This window comes from Pituophis catenifer, unplaced genomic scaffold, assembly GCF_029215685.1.
Source record: "Pituophis catenifer annectens isolate HBS135680 unplaced genomic scaffold, rPitCat1.0.hap2 SCAF_3, whole genome shotgun sequence".
In the NCBI taxonomy this organism is placed as follows: Eukaryota; Metazoa; Chordata; class Lepidosauria; order Squamata; family Colubridae; genus Pituophis; species Pituophis catenifer.
The window spans coordinates 168566353-168588967 of record NW_027256883.1 but is presented as its reverse complement, the minus strand read 5'-3'; the positions used below and the strand labels follow the sequence as shown (position 1 = coordinate 168588967).

The 22615-nt window shown below is 35.8% G+C and overlaps 1 protein-coding gene across 1 annotated transcript; it reads left to right on the top strand.

Moving 5' to 3' along the window:
• The first annotated feature begins 1366 nt into the window (after positions 1–1366).
• Positions 1367–22218, top strand: LOC139314196 (chitotriosidase-1-like). The gene is made up of 11 exons (XM_070939752.1): positions 1367–1407; positions 5968–5997; positions 8446–8647; positions 9016–9072; positions 9631–9796; positions 10866–10990; positions 11539–11629; positions 14526–14708; positions 15337–15453; positions 16388–16532; positions 21857–22218. Exons 1-10 carry the CDS (start codon positions 1383–1385, stop codon positions 16526–16528), a joined length of 1137 nt encoding a protein of 378 aa, XP_070795853.1. The 5' UTR covers positions 1367–1382; the 3' UTR covers positions 16529–16532; positions 21857–22218.
• The last annotated feature ends 397 nt before the right edge of the window (positions 22219–22615 follow it).

Here is a 22615-nt window from a genome sequence, read left to right as displayed (position 1 = left end):
CCACTCCATACAGCAGGATAGAAAAGATATAACATCTGACAAGCCTGATTTTCAATCTTAGGCTTATGTCGTGACTGCAGAAGATAGGTAGGAAATGGATTTTCTAATTTACCAGGCACCTACACTGTCTTACAAATCATTTGAAGTTGGGAAACACTGTACAGAGAAGCAGGGAAAGAAAGTCCTATTTTATTGGGCAACCTTCATCACCCTGTGGATCAGCTTCAACCTCAGAAGCTTATCTGTAATGAGAGGGAGGGCTACCTAATAAAGCAGCAGCATTTTCCTGTTTACTAGGCAAGCCTCACCTGTGTTGCTTGCCTAGGGACCAGTACCTGCTTTTAACAAATGGGTTTAACAGATCCACAGAGCCCAAGCATCTGTTAGAACCCGCCACCAATCATATCAGTGTTGTGTTTGGCAGGTAGTTTATTATCAGAAGCAACAAGGAGAAAGGAGCAGTGTAGCAACACTGGAGGATTTAACTGACAACTTGGTTTAATAGCTCTTTCACATACTGCATTGGAATTCCTCCATCTGGCAAGGGTGCAAAACAGAAGCTTTAGAAGCAGAACAGAGACTAGTTGAGAACAACCAATTAATGATACTATAGTTTTCTGATTTGAGCTCTTTAACTCAGCAGTGAGGAAAAGCCCATGTTTTGAGACTTCTACATGAGGGTTATGTTTTTCAGCCTAATGATAACCCAAAAAAGAAAAAAAAAGAAAAAAAAACCATCAGTATTGATTATCTGGTACTTGCAGATCACAAGAATTGATCAATATTAATAGACTGTCTCTGTGTGTATTATACCTCCATATGCACATATATACTGTACATACATAAGCCCTGAATTCACTATGTCAAAATTTTTATTATTTGGCTATGACAAGTAGCTCATAGAAATCTGTCAGATGATAGCAAAATAATTCAAAAACGTTTTTAAAAATGTTTTCAGTTCGGTCAACAGCAACGCCAACAAACTGACCTTTAAAAGGTCTTTAGAGCTGTTTAAGATATACGGTACATTTCTAGTAAGAACAGAAATTGATTACAGCTTTTGCATTTGTCCCAGATTTCTATTTTTGCTCAATTTTCCTGTATTTTCTGAGAATCAGGAATGTTCATTCTTAAGTGCCTTGATCTTTGCTTTTTTAGCACTAAAACTGTTATGTATCCAGAGCAATACTAATGCCTGTCATGAAATTGCTTTCTCATTGTGATTGTCATTTTGTTGCAATGTTAATGACAAGAGGCCATCCAGGAAATGCTGTTGCAGCATAGTACTCTGTTGGTGTTAAGCTGGTATATATATAGCACATAGGTAAACACAAAAATCTACTTCTTTGCAAACAGAGGACTGGACATCATTTCCTTTCAGAATGGGTCGAGCTATTATTTGGACTGGTAATCTTAGATTCAATAACATGTTTGTATGTTGGATGTTGATGCTGTGTTAACTTATTTATTAACTTATTTATGCTTCTGTGCAACTATGCAGAACGCTTTTTCTATATAAAATTCAGAAAGATATATTAATTTACTCTAAATAGGTATTTCTATCATAAAGGCCACATTTTAACAGGTTTGTGCTTTCAAATCTGTTTCTATCAATGGAATAGTGGAAAAAGTATAGTGACAAGATGCACAGGAAATACACGACTTCAGTATCTCAGTATCTTTAATAGGGAACTGAAGTTGAGCTTTACAAATGGCCTTTTCAAAGTCTTTCTCTTATTTGTGTTGTAACTTGTAGGGTTATTTCAGTGCAATTTTCAAGGAGAAAAATTCTCCCAATATATTTCTAGGCTGAGGTTTACCATTAGCAATGGTAGTAGCATAGCTTGTCTGATTTCTTCTAGGCAGGCCAATCTGCACAACTCTGTCTTGCAAAGTTCTAATGATGAAGCATCCAAGGTTCCATAGATTATAAAAATATGGGCAAAAAGCTTTTTGTGCTACTTCTTCTCCTTCCTGGTGCAGGAGCCATAGGATTCTACTATAGGATCTTTGGTACAATAAGAGCACTTTGGGAGGTCTATACACCAATATGAGAGATTGTAGGGAAACTGGGAAAGGAATAGAAGAGAATAAAGAGATAGCGGGTGAGTCACTTGACAGTTTATTTTGCCAACAGCAACTTAGCTCAGGTGGACAGGAATTTGGGGAAAAGCATTCAAAGACACTCTGTTTTAATTAGCTCACTGTGAAAAAGGCTGAGAAATTCCTGTAACAGTTTTCAGAATTTTGTATTTATCCCAGACTAGAATTCAAGTAAAATCTATGTAGTTCTTGCTTCTTTGATCTTCTTTACTCTATCTGGATTGATAATCAGGTTCTCATTCAGGTTTGCAGGGATAGCATCAAGGAGTTTAGGTTTTCAGTAGCTGTGATGAGGATTGATTACTGCCATTATTGTGTGGGGGAGATATCTGTATTTAAAGTTTCAATTAAAAAGATAAATGCTAACGCAAACTAAAAAAGAATAGAAAAGTAAAAATATAGTAAAAAAAAGAAGCATATAAAGAAATGTCTTCTCCCTTCATCCCAACATGATGGGATGCGTAAACAATTATAAAGTATAAATAAATATATAAACAATTTTAGTAACTTATCACCTTCTCTTAAAATGCAACAAATGATCTCTTTTTTCTATATCTTACCTATAAACAAATCCTTAAATCCTTGTTGTTAAGTACTGATCACCAACAGTCAGTTAAGATTTACTAGATGTAACAACATACCTATTTTAACCTTGATCAAACCAACCAACTTTATATTCATTCCTTTTACTTTTAGCAATCTTAATCTTTAGTCTTTTGAAAGAATATCTTAGAACTTGATTTTTTAAAATTTATTTTTCTTTGTCCCTTTTTACAAACTTCTTTAACCAGTCTTTTTTGTAAATTCAGTATAGGAAAATTATCCAGGCCACTCTCTTAATTTGTTATTTATATATACCTTTTAATTATTAAGACATCAGCTGGTTTCTTTTCTATGTCCAGTGTAGCATTTTCCCCCCTATATCATTCCTGTAGCCTGTCATTTTAAAATACACTTTCAGATCAGTATGAATTTTGTCAAGTAAAACTTGTTCCTCTTTTATAACATTTCGAAGCCAGTTTATCTATAGAGGCAGACACTCTTAAAATTAACATCTGGGTCCTTGTTTCAAAAATATCCTTCAATGTGACCAATCCCAAAGGTGCTTTTTCAAGAGGCAACTGTATTTTCTGGTTTTTCTTTGAAGACATTTCACTTCTCATCCAAGAAGCTTCTTCAGCTCTGAAGATGAGAAGCAAAACATCTTCAAAGAAAAACCAGAAAGTTCAGTCGCCTCTTGAAAAAGCACCTTTGGGACAACTATGACATGGATGACTGAGAATCTCCATAGACAAATATGTCCGATGTTTAAAATATTTGCTTTGTTTTACATTAGTAAGTCAAATTTAAGTGTTCTGTAATTGCAATCTTTACTTTCTTTTGGTTTCCTCTAGTGTTTAACCTTCAAAGTCTAATCTTATCATTTTTTTAAAAAAAGAGATGATTCTTTAAAAAGAGTGACCTTGAATTTAAATTAATAATAAAAATTCAAAAATGAAAGCATTTTCCCATGGGAAAGATTTTTATAATTAATTTCAAAGTATTATTTCCAATCTATTTAGATCCTTAGTCTGTTCATAACTTTCCAAAAGCCAAATTCTAATATCCTTTTATTGTTTATTCTAAAATATACTTTTTAAAAGGTTTTAAACTTGTATTTAAAACAGCTTTTGCCAAGGATTAAGTAAACTCACATAGTGCTGTAAACCTTATCGATATGTTTCTAACAGCTGAAAGGCAATTAACAAGCAATTTTTGAAACTGATTTGAAAAGGGAGTATGAGAATACATTAACCTTTTGAAGGCACTGACAACACCTTCAGCAAGATGTTTATTCCCTCATCTCCCAGAGCCTAAGCCTTCTGGAGACTGCTATCTTGAGGTCTCATCACAAGAAGCAACTGCCAGGAGCACTTGTGAGTGATCTCAAGTCCTCTCCTTGTCCAGAGACAGATTACAAAGAGCTAGTCTACTTGGCAGGCTCTTCATTTTGTTGTGGTTACCTAAAAGTGGAGCCACCTTCAGTTAACCATTTCTTTCCCAGAAATCCCTTTATATGGGAGATTCTGGATCAGAAAAATAGATTATTAGAGGATCAGAAGTGACCTGCAGAGGCTAAGAATGTACCCTTTTGAAAGTAAACCATTTCTTCTGTATCCAACTTTTATATTTTTCTTGACCTACTCAACTTCCAATAATTTCTCTCCTGACATACTCAACTCTCACTAGCTATACAAGAAGTACCATTTTGTATACACAGCCATTTTCATTACTTTCCTCAAACATTCCATATAAGAGACCACAAAAGAGAAAGATAACTCAGAATATTATGTGGTGTGGGAAAAATGATATGGGTGGATAGAGAACAGAAATAAAAATAGGTAATATGTATAAGGAAGTTGAAGATGTATTTATATGTATATAATGTAGTTTTCATAGGAACTGTTAATCCAACGTCTATAATAATGACACTGTCATTATTGTATTGTTGTATTGTTGTATTGTTGTTTATGTATTAGTGTTTCGGAAAAGAAAAAAATAACAATAAAAATATTTTTTTAAAAAAAGTAAACAACTTGTGACAATAAACTTTAAATGTCGAGAAAAGTTGTTAGTTGAATATTAAACTATTAATAAAAATGAGTTCTTCAAATATTAAAAGAGAGAGAGAGAGAGAGAGAGAGAGAGAGAGAGACCACATATTACTTACTACACTACAGTAACCGAACTAGCAGTTGCACGTCAGATTTCACCATGACACACCAATTCATTTACTTGCTCTAAAATGTGGACATGAATAGATTGCAAAAATTAAACGATTTTTCCTGTGAGCTTGGGTCATCAGTATATTTCATTTCAGATTCTTATGCCTCATTGCCTTAAATAAAGTAGTTATCTGACATCTGCCACAAATCATGCAGGTTTGCAATCACAGGATTGTCTGCATATAAAAGAAGACATATATTTCGATCCCAGGCTAACGCACTTCTAACATTCCTCCAATGATTCCTCAGACATAAATATATTAAAGAACTCAAAAGACATCATATATCCTTCTCTTTCTACTTTTTTCATTGTTGAAGCAGTCACTAAGCATTCCATTTACTTTCTTACATGCTTTACTTACATTTGTTGCATTCAGCAACCAAACAGCTTTCAATTTCATTTTTATGCATTCACTGTATTAATAATGCATGGTAAAGTTTCCTGTTTGATTTCATACATTTCTCAGCAACCTGCTGAAGAGGAAAACATTAAGTTTGTACACCCCCTACTTGATAGAAAAGCACACTGCACTTCATAAGTTTTAGTTATTGGTGCTTGATGTACTCTTTCAGTTAGAATTCTACCTTCCTACGCATGTTTAACAAACCAATACTTTCTATGAGTTTAGTTTTTGTTCTTATTATTTTTCATTGTATAAAAAGTGTACTCTAACTTCACTATTCATGCTCTCTAACTTCATTATTTGTGTGTGTGTGAGAGAGAGGGAGAGGAGGAGGGATGGAGGGGGGGAGAGAGAGAGAGACAATGATTACCAGCACTTGTACCATGCACTACTAATGTAATGTAAGTATAGTTCAGTTTTTACACATCTTGACCAGGATGCCACAATTTTCATCAAATATACTCACAATATTCTTAAAGAACTAAGTTCTTTAGTCTACAGATTACCTTGCAGAGCCAACATATAGTTGCCTTTGGTACTCCACCAAAGGAGATACAAGCAGTTTTCTGGCGCATTCAAAGTAAAATATAAAAAAGCATTGATAGTAAATATGAATCATATTATACATCATAATCTTAGATCCAAAGAGCCTATATTACTTAGCTAATTTGTTTTCTATTTTCTTTTTAATCTAGGTTTAGCTGTCTTGCTGGTTCTTCACTGCAGTAAGTAATCATATAGTACCATCTTATTTCCTAATGAATCATGAGAAAACAGGAAAGATTAAAACTCAATTTATTGGGCTCTAATAAAATATTCCATAAAGGAATCAACAATGGAAAGAGCATGAAGGTTGGTGATGCTTTTCATGAGCTCAAGCAGCACGAGAAGTTAGATTTAGACATTCACCAACTATAAGCAGGACAACAAGTGACAAGTAATTGTTTATGCCAGATAGAGTCACTTTTGTGAGACATAAATATGATAAGTAAAAATATTAAATAAACGTGACACATTATTCCCTCAAACCTAGAAGTGGGTGTAGAAAGAAGAAAGGTAAATAAGTAGAGGACCCAATAGAAACCGTTTCTGGAATCAGAAAAATAATAATAAGCAACAGAGAAGAACACATTCTGATAGGTAGAACTCTGTCTTCAGGAACATATTCTGAACAAAGAATTTTGCAAAGTTCAACTTCATTAGAAAGGTATTTACAGTATTGGAAGTTCTGCTATTTGTGCCATTTATGTTTCTCCATATTAGCACCCTCATGGTAGCCAACCTTGATATATTTTAGACATTTCCTAAATATTCATATTTTCTTGTCCAAATCTTTTTTATGAATATTATATGTACATGCATGTGTGCATTTTAATAAATGCTTTGGATAAATAATCTTAAAATATATAAGTGTTTTCACGGCTTTATATTATACCGCTATTTAATGATATTGTTATTCAATCAATACACCAAAATGTTTTTATACAAGAAATAATGTTAAAAAGTAAATAACAGAACAAGTAAATAGGACCCTGATGATGATGCACCCAATGCCAGTGAATGATTCCCCCAGTGTCTCTTGTGTTGTCTTTTTTTATTCAGATTGGTTTAAAAATTTAACCATGCCTCTTTTAAGAAGTAGTCACAATGAAACAGATGATTTTATTCTTCCCCTTCTATTGGACACTTCAGAAAGGAATTCCAGGAAGTGGCCATATTCTGTTTCATTCCCATTACAATTCACTATGTTTAGAACCTTATACAGTTTTTGAGTATAATTTTTAAATTGTGATTTTATATTTTTACAGTTTAAATAACAGATAGTGAGAAACAGATAAATTCATTTATACCTACTGTGCTGTTCAGATGGTGAATTATAGTGAATTAGTTACCTAAGAATTAAGAGCTGTCTCCTTAAGAGATTGCATTGTGGGAAATGTAGTCCATGACATTTGACCACATCTGTGTGTCTGATTGACCACTGAGGCTCTCTGCCTGGGGTGTAGAACAAAGGCCAGCCATTATGAATTGCCAGGGAGAATGCTTTCTCAACAGGGGGACAGATCTACCGTCATTTTACACTAGAAAATGGGACAGATTATAAAATATAAGGATGAACCTCACCTTGACTCACCATGATAGTCAGTCAGGGGTGGGTTCTACTTACCTTTACTACCGGTTTGCATATGCAGAAGCATTTTGATGACGTCAGGGTCAGTGGGCGGAGCCTCACGCTGTTTTACTACTGGTTCTATAGAACTGGTGCGAACCGGGAGTAACCCATCATTGTAGTAAGTTTATGTTTTGAGGATACCCAAATAAATGATATGTATGAAAACCTGTTTGCTAGAGTTTATCTGCCTGTTCCCAGTGGAGCCAGATGCCTGGGGAACAGAACACCTACCATGTTTATTAATTGTTAGAACAATTAATAAGTGGAACAACTTGCACAACTGCAGAAGTTGTGAATGCCCCAACACTGGAAATTTTTAAGAAGATGTTGGATAACCATTTGTCTAAAGTTGTGTAGGGTTTCCTGCCTGGGCAGGGGGTTGGACTAGAAGACCTCCAAGGTCCCTTCCAACTCTGTTATTCTATTCTATTCCCTGAAAATAAGACCCTGTCTTATATTTTTTTGAACCCTGAAATAAGCGCTTGACCTTATTGCCATGCTCTCAAAAGCCCAATTGGGCTTATTATCAGGGGATGTCTTATTTTGGGGGAAACAGGGTATTTTGCCAATTATCCTTTAAGTAACCTAAAATAATGTACTAGTCACTACTGCATTAAAATTTAAGTATTTTAGTAATTTGCTAAATAGTTTTAATAGGCTAGCAAATTAGTTGTTTATTTTAGGAAGGTTGGGGTACTTTTAATGTTCTATTATATTTATTTTTATCCTGTTTTAAATAAGTACTTAATTTTGGTCACTGATAAGGATAATAAAATCAACATTTCTTAATTTGATTTCTTCCAGATAGATTAGACTATTTTTCTTACAATTGACCGTTATGGTTGGGATTTTAGGGAACTGCAATTCATTATATCTGGATTTTGCTAGCTTGGGAATAAGTCATTAAACAGATAAAGCAACAGAAATATCTTATTTTCTTGGGAGGAGTGATTAACTGAACAGACCAAAATGCCTTTCATATACAATCTCATTTCGACAGGTTCTGCTTTCAAGCTTGTTTGCTATTTCACCAACTGGTCTCAGTACAGGCAAGATAGAGGGAAATTCTTGCCTAAAGACATTGATCCCAAACTTTGCACTCATCTCATTTATGCATTTGCGGGAATGAAAGACAATAAGATCACAACGGCAGAGTGGAATGATGAACAACTCTACAAGGATTTCAATAACCACAAAAAAACGTATGGAGCAAGTTGGGGTGAGGTGGGATAAGAGGTCTTTCTAGAAATTCCTGGAACTGGAATTTTGCATTATATGATAGTAGAAGGAAGTATATATAAATTTTACACAGGGAGCTTTATGGAAGTTGAAGTAGAAATGATTCCAACCCTGAGGATTGCATTAGAAAAAAAATAGTTTTTAATTCCTTTTGTATACACTGATGCAGCTGGGAAAAACTGCAAAAAGTCTATTTTGCATACATCGTAAAGCACCAACCTGAATCAGGCCCAATTGACTTTTCTAAGCATGAAAACCACATACAGAATGCAAGATCAACTAGTTAAGAAAAGAAAGTGAATTCTACTAACCATTTTTTTTTCTCATTTAGGAATCCAGGACTGAATACACTTTTAGCTGTTGGTGGATGGACTTTTGGTAGTGCAAAGTAAGAACCTCAGAGATATCTATGGAGGGGACTGTATTCAATATGCTATGATGAACAAGCCTAGGTGGCAAGTGCCAAAACACTGGATTAATTCTTGGGATGCTCTGGCTAGGGTCCTCTTTGAGGGTCCTACTTTGCAATTATTTTTATTGTTGTACACTGGTATTTCCTATAATATTGCTGATAGTAGCAATGACTGCACAAGATTAAAAAATACGTAATTCTAATAAGAAAAGATGGCAAATGTGCATTAAACTGGCTACTGTACATAGTTAATCATGTAATATAACATTCCTGTTTCAAAACCTTCAAAACATCAAATATTATTTGGAACTACAATTTTAAAAAATAGTCAAGCTGAAGGAAGATTTGATTGGAAATACATTATTTGGAACTAAGTGTCTTTTCAAGTCAAAAGACTAAGATAGAACCCTCCATGTTCTGTAGTTTGGGTACTGATATTGTGGATGGGAACACACATATAATATATGTACATGAGAAAGCAAATTGGTATCTTGTTTGTTTGTTTGATGTGCTTATATGCAACTTCTTTGGTAGATTCTCTGCAATGGTAGATACTGCTGGCAACCGCAAGATGTTTATTTCTTCTGTGGTTTCATTCCTCCGAAAACATGACTTTGATGGCTTAGACCTAGATTGGGAATATCCCGGTTCCAGAGGCAGCCCTGCAGAGGATAAACAACGTTTCACCTTCTTAGTTCAGGTACTGCAAAACTTTGAGTTGATGATAAATGCAAACAGCAAATAAAAAGTTTCTTGCTGCAATGTTATTTTGTACTAGCAAATTCTATGTACAACAGTGTTAGTGAAACAAAACTAACTAAATCAGGGAATATCCCAAAAGTTGTACAGAATGAATGCTGCTTAATAATTACTTTATTATTGGAACTAATTCATAACAGACTTGCATACGCAACCAGTTATTTGATTCCAAAATGTAATATAGGGATACCTTTCTTTATCTAAAGCTAAGACCCTTCAATGGCATAGTACACATCAGATGTTCAGTGTAAACCCATTAACAAATATAACAAGGAAGCAATATGTATTTTTTTCCTTCTGTTCAATTGTGTGTGATTCTCCTTGAACTACTCTTTGCAGTTTTCTTTACAAAGGTTTTCAGAAGTGGTTTGCCATTGCCTCCTTCCTAGGACTGAGAAAGAGAATGATTAGGTCAAGGTAACCCAGCTGGCTTTGTGCCTAAAACAGGACTAAAACTCAGTCTCCTGGTTTCTAGCCTATGCCTTAACCATTGCACCAAACTGGCTCTCAAACGATATATAATACTATAGAAACCTAAAAATCTTCTTAATAAAACTCAAACAAGAAGTATCCTGGATTTGCAGTTACTTTGGAGACAAAAGTGACTGAATTGGTATCACTATCGACCAGGGGTGAAATCCAGCAGGTTCTGACAGATTCTGGAGAACTGGTAGTGGAAATTTTGAGTAGTTTGGAGAACTGGCAAATACCACCTCTGGCTGGCCCCAGAGCGGGGTGGGAATGGAAATTTTGCAATATCCTTTTCCCAGGAGTGGGGAGGGAATGGAGATTTTGCAGTATCCTTCTCCAAGCCACACCCACCAAGCCACACCATGCCCACCAAGCCATGCCCACAGAACCAGTAGTAAAAAAATATTGAATTCCACCACTGCTATCCACTCATTAAATCACCTGCATCTTTTTAAGTAACCCATATTTTTAATTTATATTTTATTTTATTTTTTAAAAATGACAGGAGTAAAACTAATGTTGTTATCTGCTTATCTTAGGAAATGATGAACGAATTTACAGCAGAAGCCCAGAGGACAGGAAAGAAAAGACTCTTGCTTAGTGCTGCCGTTGCCGCTGGGAAGCAGACTATTGACAAAGCTTATGAAGTGGACAAGATCTCAGCGTGAGGATATGCTGGAAAAATTATTAACTTAATTTCATCCGTTAGTTCCAACATTGCAAGTTAAAAAGTTCTTATTCCTTAGCTGTAAAACATCATGCTTCGTGGAACCATTCAAATTACAGGAAGTCCTACAGTTCGTTTAGTGACTGTTCAAAGTTACAACAGCACTGAAAAATGTGACATGATCATTTTTCATAGTTATGATGTTTGCAACATCCCCATAATCATGTGATCAAAATTCAGATGCTTGGCAACTGGTTCATACTTATGACCTTTGCTGTGTCCTAGGGTCATGTGATCTCCTTTTTGGACCTTCTGGTAAGCAAAGTCAATGGGGAAGCCAGATTCACTTAATAACCAAATTACTAACTTATTAACAGCAGTGATTCACTTAACAACTATGGCAAGAAAAGTTGTAAAATGGGGCAAAACAAATGTCTCACTTAACAACAAAAATTTTGAGTTCAGTTGTGGTTGTACGTTGAAGACTACTATATGATATTAAAGATGGAATTCACACAATGTATATTTTCTTACTTTCCTCATAGATCTCTGGACTTTATCAACCTCATGTCATATGATTTTCATGGAGCCTCAGATGGAGTCACAGGGCACGTCAGCCCCCTCTTCCCTGACACTGTATGTGATAAATACTTTTTTATCTCATAGAGACTCTTTACATTTAGATTTAGAGAAATGATCAAAAGTAATTTACCCATTTAACACTTGTTACATACAGAAAACAATTTAACAAATGGATTGAGAATCAGCACGCTGGTTTAAAATATTTTATTCAACCCTTTCCCTTTTAATATATTCATGTTGTGCACCTGAAAAATTACAACTTGGTTCTCTAAACAGTGACTCTCAACAATTACTAGCTCCTTAAAACTACTAGTAAAAAGATCTATGAGAAGTGCTTTTCTTAATAACTATCATTCTACTTCTTTTTTAAGACTTAAGCTAACTGATTTTGCCAGGTTGTTTGTAAATTTCTAAGTGGGCATGAATGCTGGTAAAGCAGTCATGGGGACTGGCCCGCCCCACCTGCACCAGCAGGGGAGGCATACTGTGATCCCGTTAGCCAAGAAATTTCAGCTGGCAGGATCCCAGGGAAGAGCCTTCTCTGCTGTGGCGCCTGCCCTCTGGAACACCCTACCCCCTGAGGTGAGATTGTTCCCATCCTCCTGGCTTTTCATAAGAGCCTTAAGATCTGGCTCTGCCAGATGACTTGGGGTCCAATGGGAAAGCTTCATACTGGAGGTGGTTGGCTAATTAAAACCTATAGTAATCCCACCTCCACCTCCCCTGTGTGTCTGGCTCCCTCCTTTGCCACCTTGTATTAATGATTTTATCTGCTGTTCTATTTTATAATTTATGATTTTAATGTTTTTATATTGTAAGCCACCCAGAGTTGTTGGATACCAGATGGGCGGCAAATAAGTTTCATAATAAAATAAATAATAATAACATACCATCAATGACTGCTAATTAAGGCATAGCAGCAGAAAAGCTGTATTAGAAAGATCATAGTATAAATCTAATCTGGTGGATATTTAAAATGAGTGCATTGAAGATGCTAGGATTGTACACACTTCAAAAATGATTGTGAAGAAGTACTCAGCACCTCCCTACTATTCACTCAGTCTGCCCCTTCCCTTTTTTCAAGCTTCTGGATGAGAAGAAGGTCTCTACATTAAAGAGTCTAATATAGTCATGCCAAATAACTTCCTAATTATTTTTACAATGTGCTAAGTTATACTAGATTCATTTGTATGCATGAGTATAAAATATTGAATGTTATTCATTAATCATACCTGTTAGAATTAAAAATATCTAGATTATTCTGTAGGCAATTAAGGAACATATACTATTATTTTTAAAGATTATTTTAGTAAAAAGAAAAATCATGAATATGTAAAGTCAGATAGGAAAAAATATATTTCAGAATATAAAGTTTTTTAATATTGTGCCATCTTAGAATATATATCAATCTGTTAAACTATTTGTACCTTGTCTCACATCATCCAGTGAAAATATGGACGAAATACAATTTTGAAATATCTTTATTATTTTCCAAGTATCTACGTATTTATTTATTTAGCATATGGCTGGTCACACACAGTATTAAAACACTTCATTTTTACAGGTTAAAAACAATTAAAACAATAAAAAAAAGCAGTAAGAAAACCTAAAAGGTAAACAGAAATAACATTTCAAAGTTTAATGTCGAGTTTGGAGATCCAGTCAGTAGCTGTCATTGTTATGCAGAGGAAGTCCCTAGAATTTCCTGGATACCTTCTGTTAGAGCATTCCCTCATTATAACGAGCTCCCCCCAGAGATACGGAGGATCCCGGATTTGCGCACTTTCCGCCGTGCCCTCAAGACCTTTTTATTCCAGCAAGCAGGGCTGTCCTAACCCTTTTTAATTGTTTAATTTTAATTCAAATCTGTTCTTAAAAATAGGTGTGTTTTTTTTACTTAGTGGGCCAAATCTATTTAAAATGTTTTTTAACTGTTTTTTTAAATTTTATATTATGTTTGTTTTAAAATATAGGATTCCCTGAGTCCTTCGGGAGTAGGGTGGTATATAAATCTAATAAAAGATAAAGATAAAGATTATAAGTTGGATAATCTGTTGAGGGGCCCCTCAATCACATTGTGCTGAAGGTGTCTTTCCCCATTTATACAAGGAGTTGGCACACACCCCATGAGTCGTTCTAATTCTGTTCTATGTCACCCATATGTGTCGGGGTAGGTTAAATCCTGGAGGTATACTATTAGGATTAATATGCTCAGAGATATCTTGGGGGAATACCGTAGCTACTCCACGCTTCCATCTACTTTTGTGTGGTGTTCTGATGATCGGCCATAAACTTAAGCGCTGTCAAGAGTGGTGGGTTTCTTGACTTTAATCGGCATCTTAAGAGATCAGGAAAGTATCTACATATATCTTAAGTATTTGTAGATGGAGTAGCATATTACAATATCAATGTGTTAACCTTTTTCCTAAAGCAATACAATTTGTTTCTTGCCTATTCCAGATACTTCATGAGTAAAGTAGTGAATGACATACAAAGAGCTTGAGTAGCAATAGTAAACTCATTAGTTTACTATTATCTTTCTTGCATTCCTTACAAAACTGCTGCATAAATTCATAAGATCCTCTAAAGTAGGAATCAATACAACATTTTATCTGTAGCCTTCCAGATATTTCTGAACTACAGTTTCTTCACAGTTGGCAATACTGATAAGACAACTTTAACTGCAGCTGAAAACATGGAAGGCAAGGAGGTTCCTCACCCATTTGAAGGGAATCAACTTTTCCTCAGTATGAAGTGAAAGGCTACAGTTGGGAAGCAAAATTACCAGTCGGAATGTCTTAAAATAGAAGCATTTTCCTTGGTATATGTGACAGTATCTTCACCAATATATTTATGTTAGGACTGCAACATAACTGAATAATGAAGGCATTTAGCCTCAAAACCAGACAAAATGGACTGAGGTCTTGTTTATTCATTTATTGCACCAAAGGACAATGCTGTGCAGTACTGGAAGAGCAAGGGAGCGCCACCTAAAAAGATCATTCTGGGAATTCCTGCCTATGGACGATCCTTCACCCTTTCTACTTCACAGAATGGAGTGAAGGCACCAACTTCAGGGCCTGGCACAGCTGGTATTTACACAAAAGAGAGAGGATTTTTGGCTTATTATGAGGTAAGGAAAATATATGGAGTTATTCCCCTTCACTTCTCCAAACAAGGATAAATTTCAAGAAGACCAACACATGCTCATGTTTGATCCCCTTTGGTAGATACTGTATTGATATTTTTAAATATGCAGGAATGTATTGTACATTTACAAATATACAGATTGATGTAGGTAAAAGGATTTAAAATATCAATAAACTCACTGCTTCCAAAACAGATCTATAGAATGAAGCATCTTGGGTGTTGTCAGTGAATAAAGTTCAAATGATTGATTTAGATTAGACTATCTCTCTCCCTTTCCCTTTCTCTACCTCCCTTGAAAAAATTTACAGTCAGCCCATTAGTTCCTCAGGCAGACCTACAAAGTCCTAGATTACAACTTCCTTATTGTGGGGTTGCCTTCTTCTCTTACTATATCTTTTTTTTTTCTATTGCAAACCTAATCTTAATAGATATAAGGGATGAAAATAGGGAGACATGTGTTGTTCCTTGTCTCCTACAATTTATCTGAAAAGTTTCTAATGAAAACTTTGGCCAAGTACTAAAGAGGCATTCTTGGAATATCCTGAGTTATTTATACTTGTTTGCCAAACCAAAATACATCTGTCTCAAGTCAAATAAATACTTTGTTTCAGATCTGTGACTTTAAAAATGGTGCTACCACAAAAGTGATTGAAAATCAGAAAGTTCCATATTCCTTCAAAGGAAACCAATGGGTAGGATACGATGATGTCAGGAGTTTTATCAATAAGGTAAGGATTATATATTTTAATTTAAATGTTTGTGTATTCTTCTAGCATAGCTCAGCAACATTTATGTTCATAAATCACAAGATAGTAGCAACATAGACTACTTAGGGTCCTTTATAACTGAAAGGCATTTTTGTAGAAATTACAATAGTCCTGGTTTTACTAAATGGAAACCTATGGTTAATCATGTTTTCCTCAGACATATAACCCTATAAACAAGCAAGGCTGGCTTGAGACATTTTGGTGCTCTAGGCAAAGTCATATTCTGGCATTCCCTGTGTAAAGAGGAATCCTCTTGTTTCTTTTTTCACATTGTAAGTGTGAAACTCAAATGTTTCACACTTACAATTTTGAGCCTGGTAATTTTCCTTCATTTTGGGGGGAAGGGGGGACATTGTCAATATATTTACCCTGAATCACGGTGAATAATTTTAAATACATCACCACTCATTGTAATTATAGGGCAACCATTCTGTACAATTATATTTAACCCTCAAGTGAGTCCATTAGTACATGAATATAACTTTGATTAGCTGATATCATGCAACTTGGTCTTCCTATCAAACTTTGGTCTTGCATCATGAATATTATCAGCTTCCTGAGATCTATAGAGGTAATAATAATTTCTTTTTCATGACTTGCAACCTCTGAGTAATGTGCTATTCATTATTGCTTGACCAACTTTGGGTGTGTTTTCAAAAAGGGTAGAAAGAAAAAGTTCTAAAGCACCAAGAAAGGATTAGCAGATTTTATACTAATAATTCAGCAATAATTTTCAATTTTTGCATCTCCTAAAATTTGGTGCCCAGACAAGTTCCTAGTTGCCAGGCCTAGCACCACCCTCAAGCCATGACAAATTATGGTAGCTGAAACTATGGAGCAACATGACTTCTATTTGAGTTCAAGCCTTTAAATTCCTATTTTCTGTTTCATTCAGGTCCAGTATTTGAAAAACCAAAACCTGGGTGGTGGTATGGTGTGGGCCTTAGACCTAGATGACTTCAGCGGCTCCTTTTGCAAAGAAGGAAGATACCCACTTATTCAAACTCTGAAAAAGCAGATGAGTTCCACAAATTAATTGGGTAATATTGTGCTTTCTTTTCTTGGAATCATATTTTAACCCCGAGGCTAAAAAGGAACTAAGCATTTACTTAACATTCTCATTCTACTGGTATTTCCCATGACAATGACAACGAATGAGTCCACAATTTTCAATACTTCTATAAAAGGGAAAACATTTTCTTTACCATAATGCTCAAGACTTTATTATCACTTTTCCACAATACAAACATCTATAGCCATCTTAAATAGTAAACATTACTAGTAAGTATTTATTTTGACCTCCAATAGATCAAATATGTATGGTTCAAAAAAAGTGCACCTTTTTTGAAGTCTAGTATTAGAAAGATAAGGGGGGAAATCTTTCTGTTTACTTTGTCAACATCACAGGCGTGGGCTGACTCGTTTGTAAGATTTTGCTCTCCCCTAGTGAAGATATTCAGAGGTCAGTTCTAAACAATGTTTATTCAAAAGTGAAACTTGTGTTTTAATCACTACACTTGTGCAGATTGGTCATGATAAACCTTAGCGAGGCACTTGGTTTCATGGGGGCAAGTAACTCCTCCTTGACAAAGAATCCACAAGGAAACGATCTGCTTTACTTCACAAAGGGTCAGGAAGGGGGGCTTCTGTTATTGTGGAAAGCAAAGAAGCATAGTCTCCTTGTCACTGAATAGAAGTGGGGTGCTGGGAGGGGGAAGCATAGAAAACCTTTTTTTTCTTTCCACTCAGGATCTTTGTCCCCACTGGGAACAATCAGTGCAAAGGCAACAACAGTATAACGATTGCATGATCTGTTGAGGGATTATTCATCTTAAGAACAACAGAGCAACAGAATAACAGTGTTGAAAGGGACCTTGGAGGCCTTCCATGCAATATTTGTCGGTCTGCATGAACAGGCAATAAAAGGTTGCCAGCTGTACAACCTATACCCATGATGGCGAACCTATGGCACGAGTGCCATAGGTGGCATGCGGAGCCATATCGGTGGGCACGATATGCAGCTGCAGCGCACACGAGCACGCAGGCCAACTGATTTTCAGACCTTGGCAAACGGGCCGTTTCTGGCCTCCAGAGGGCCTCCAGGTGGGTGGGGAAGGCTGTTTTCACTCCTAGAAAGCCTCTGGAGCCTGTGGAGGGTGAAAAACGGACCTACTGGGCCCACCGGGCCATCGTGTGCCAAAATCAGGAGGAGCTCGGGGGAGGGGTCGCGCATGCATGCATGGGTGGGGTGAGGTGCATTTAATTGTGGGTGGGCACGCACGTGCGTGACCTCCCCCTGCGCTCCCCCCCACTTTTGGCACGCAATGGCAAAAAGGTTAGCCATCATTGACCTATACTGTATAGAAAAGATTCTAGAGCAAAATTTGACATTAGAGAATCCTATTTCATTTCAAAGGAATACCAGTAGCTAGAAGGAATAATATGACATGTTAGGGTTCTACGATGTCCTCAGGTTTTGATTTTCTTTTTGATAAATATAGTATACTTTGAGGAAACACAAATATTTCTAAAATGCCACTTTAACAATACTAATATTTTGTAAAAGATTTTTTTTTCTTTTCTTTTTTTTTTCTTTTCTTTTTTCTTTTTTCTTTTTTTTTCCTTTATTGCTGCCTTGGTAGCAAATCTGATTTAGCCGCATGGAATTGTCAGTGAGAACCAATAAACTGAACCAGGTTCATAGAAACATTTCTTGAATAGGCAGATATTTTCTTTTATCTTTACAATGATCTCTCTCCCCCAAAAAATCTCCAAAGTGCTGAAAAAAATCCCCCTTTCCATTTAATCTTACTTTACATCCAGTGGGGTACATTATGCCCTTAATCCATTTATTGAGCTTAATCATTAAAAACAAGTTTAGAACAACTATTAAATGTCATTTGCCCTCCTATGGCACAATAAATTACTTGAACAATAATTAAAACTGTATTATATATAGTACATAGATGTTAAGGGCTAGATTAAGCAAATTTTCTTGCAGAAAAATATTCTACACTGAGAGATAGAAAACACATCTTAAGTGCTTGTTAAGTGGAGGCAACTCCATGCTGGGGAGATGGGGAAGAGGGAGTGATTTTTTTTTTCTCCATATGATACATTGATGAAATAAGTTTCTTTTTTAAAAAAAGGTAAAATCCTTATATTTATTATGGTTCCTCCGCAAAACTTATTTGTGATAGTGTATTGACAGGCCTTCACACATTTCTAAATGCCATGTCTGAACAAGTGTTTGCAGAGGCTTCTTGTCCTTTCGACGAGACAGATATAAAGCAAGATTTGCTGCTCCATGGCCACCCCAAATCTGTGGAACATTTAGCCCTCCACCAAATCCAGAATGGATCCCACTTTGCTTGTTTTTAGAAGGGTAGCCAAGATGCATCTCTTTTGTACATCATTGAATTTTGGAATGCAATTTCATTCAGCTGTTGATAAATATACTTTGATAATAATAATAATAATAATAATAATAATAATAATAATAATAATAATAATAATAATATTTATAATATTATTTATTTATTATAATAATAATAATGAAAAGCCTGATAAAGAGAAAGCTCTGAAATTCTGGAAGAATTTGTGGGAAAACAACAAGAAGCACAACAGAAATGCAAAATGGATCAAACAGGTTGAGGACTCTATTAAAGTGCATAAAATGGAAGATGTGAAAATAACAAAAGAAATGGTGCAAAGACAGCCAAGAAAAGTGAAGAACTGGAGTGCATCTGGACCGGATGAGCTGCATGGCTTCTGGTTAAAGGCACTTACAAGTCTGCACAAAAGATTGGCAACCCAGATGAACCAGATCCTAAAAACACCTGAAAATGATGAATGGATGACAACTGGAAGGACATTTTTGATCCAAAAAGATAAAGAAAAAGGAAAGGACCCTGGAAACTATAGGCCAATCACCTGTTTGCCAACAACATACAAGCTTCTTACTGGTATCATTGCAAACCAAATCTATGGATACCTGGAAAGAAATAACTTGCTTCCTGTAGAACAGAAAGGATGCTGCAAAAACTCAAGAGGAACAAAGGATCAATTGCTGATCGACAAGCTAATCCTAAAGAACTCAAAGAAAAGACGAACCAACCTGTTCATGGCTTGGATAGACTATAAGAAAGCGTTTGATTCAGTTCCCCATAGCTGGATCAAGAAATGCCTGGAAATATTAGGCATCAGCAGCAACATACAAAAATTCATGGAATCTTCAATGAACCTCTGGAAAACGAAACTTATGGCTAATGAAGAAGAACTGGGTGAAGTTGAAATTAAACGAGGCATTTTCCAGGGCGATTCCCTTTCACCCCTACTTTTTATACTCTCAATGCTACCACTGACAATCATTTTGAAGAAGATGAACTGTGGATACGAACTTGCAAAGAAAGGACTGAAAATCTCGCACTTGATGTACATGGATGATTTGAAGCTGTTTGGTAAAACAAAAGCTGAACTGAATTTATTAATTGAAAACACAAAAGAATTCAGCCAAGACATTGGTATGCAGTTTGGAATTGACAAATGTGCAACAATAGCAACCAAAGCAGGCAAGATCATAGAAGAGGATGGAATAGAACTAGAGAATGAAGAAATTATAAAGGCAGTAAAATCAGAAGAAGGCTACAAGTACTTGGGGATTTTAGAAGCCTCTGACTTAATGCATAATAAAGTCAAGGAATTAACTTCAGCCAAGTACATTTGGCGAATTCGTAAGATATTAATGTCCAAATTGAGTGGAGGAAACATCATAAAAGCCATAAATACCTGGGCTATACCTATGATTAGATACTCTGCAGGAATAATTGACTGGACCCAGATGGAGCTAGACAATTTGGACAGAAAAACAAGGAAGCTTGTGACAATGAATCATGCCTTCCACCCTAAAAGTGATGTTGACCGATTATATTTACCAAGAGCAGCAGGTGGTCGAGGACTCCTACAAGTAAAGCAGACTGTGGAAGAAGAAAAATGCAGCTTGAATGATTACATCCAGAAAAGTGAAGAACCAATGATTAAGGAAGTAAATAAAGGAGGCCTTTTAAAGACAACTAAAACAAAAGCAGAATATAAGAAAGAAGTAATTGAGCAGCGAGCTGAAAATTGGAAACACAAAGCTCTGCATGGCCAATACTTGAAAAGTATTGAAGGCAAAGCTGACCAGAAACTAACTTGGAACTGGTTAAGATCAGGAGTACTGAAAAAAGAAACAGAAAGCTTTATTTTGGCAGCTCAAGAACAAGCCCTAGCCACAAACTGCATGAAGGCAAAAATTCAACATGTTACCACCAACAGCAAATGCCGCCTCTGCAATGAGAAAGATGAGACAGTCGACCACCTGATCAGTGGGTACAGCAAAATTTCACAAACTGACTACCTACAATGCCATGACCGTGTTGCTAAGATCATTCACTGGAAATTGTGCCAGAAGTTTGGATTTGAGTACAGCAAAAACCACTGGGAACGTCAGGTTGAGAAAGTTTTAGAGAATGAGAAACTCAAGATCTTGTGGGACTTTAGGATTCAGACTGACAGGCACTTGGTCCACAACACACCTGACATAACAATAGTTGAAAAGAAAAAAGTATGGTTCATTGACATTGCAATATCTGGTGATGCACGGATTGAAGATAAGCAGCAAGAAAAAATCACAAAATACCGGGATTTGCAAATTGAAGTTGAGCGACTGTGGAAAAAGAAATCGTGTGTTGTCCCGATTGTAATTGGAGCCCTTGGATCAATACCCAAAGGGCTACTCCGCTATTTAGAAATTCTAAATTTGCCGGACTTGAACATTTTGACTCTACAAAAAACCACCTTACTCGGAACAGCTTACATCCTCCGACGATACCTTAACAGTTCCTAGGTCCTTGGTTAGGACTCGAGCTGCTGAGCTATTAACCAGCCTCAAAGACTGTGAATCTCGCTAAAGATTAAATAATAATAATAATAATAATAATAATAATAATAATAATAATAATAATGATGAGGGGTTATTATGATCACCCCTCCAGCAGACTTTAGGCAGCTTACAAAGCAGAATACACAATTAAACATTTTGAAACCATGACAATAAAACTACCCAAGCTAAAAAGGAGCCATAGCAATTGAAAAAATGAAAAAGACTCCATACACATGGAGCCAGGTCTTAAAGGACTTCCAGAATACCATATTTATCAGGGGTGGGGGTGGGGGTAGCACTGTTGCAGAGGCAGGTGACAGCAACAAAGAAAGTATTTCATAGGCTGTAAGATAACCAGAACTTTAGAGCGGGGCAGGAAATAAAGTTGAGAGAGAATGTGTAGCTTGAAAAATTGCTAAACTAATGTTATTCTTTTGGCAGGTTTCACTTTCACTTTCAGCAACATTCCTGAAGATGAAATGTCAGATCTAGATTCAACACAAACTGCTTCACCAGCAGCAAACAGTTTTTCACTTTGATAAGGCTAAAGGGATCTACAGCATATTAAATTATAAGTTGAATTATATATTAGAATATAAGGAATCAGGTAGTATTTCTGATCCAACAAGTACCCTTTCCATATGCTGGATCCAGTAAGGCTAATGCCTGACAATCCATACAGATGTTGCAACTATGTTAATGGAAGCACTGGTCCTCACCAGTCCTGAAGATCATCATATTCTATAACTAGCAATGTATTGTCTCTAAATTAAACTATCCATTCTTTCCAATGTATTCATCATCACATTTCTCTAACCTTTAATAAATGCATACTATCCTTTGATTCTTTATTCCAGTGTGTACACAACCAAGATACTATTACTTCATAATAATACTAATTACTATTTTATAGTAATAAAGTGGACTACAAATAAACTAATTTCAGTCATAGCAGTTATATTTTTCTTTGTAACCTTACATGTTACAGAATTAGCAAATGATATTAAACAACAATGGCCTTGCTCTATTTGAGTCTATCCACTTTGCTGCTCATCATCCCCTTCTCTTTCTTTCCATCTCTCCCAGCATTATAGACTTCTCTAGAGAGCTAGTGTTTGCGTAATGTGTCCAAAGTAGGATAAAGATTCAGTTTGTGCTGGAGATAAATCTGATAGAAAATTAACTATATTGTTTTACAAC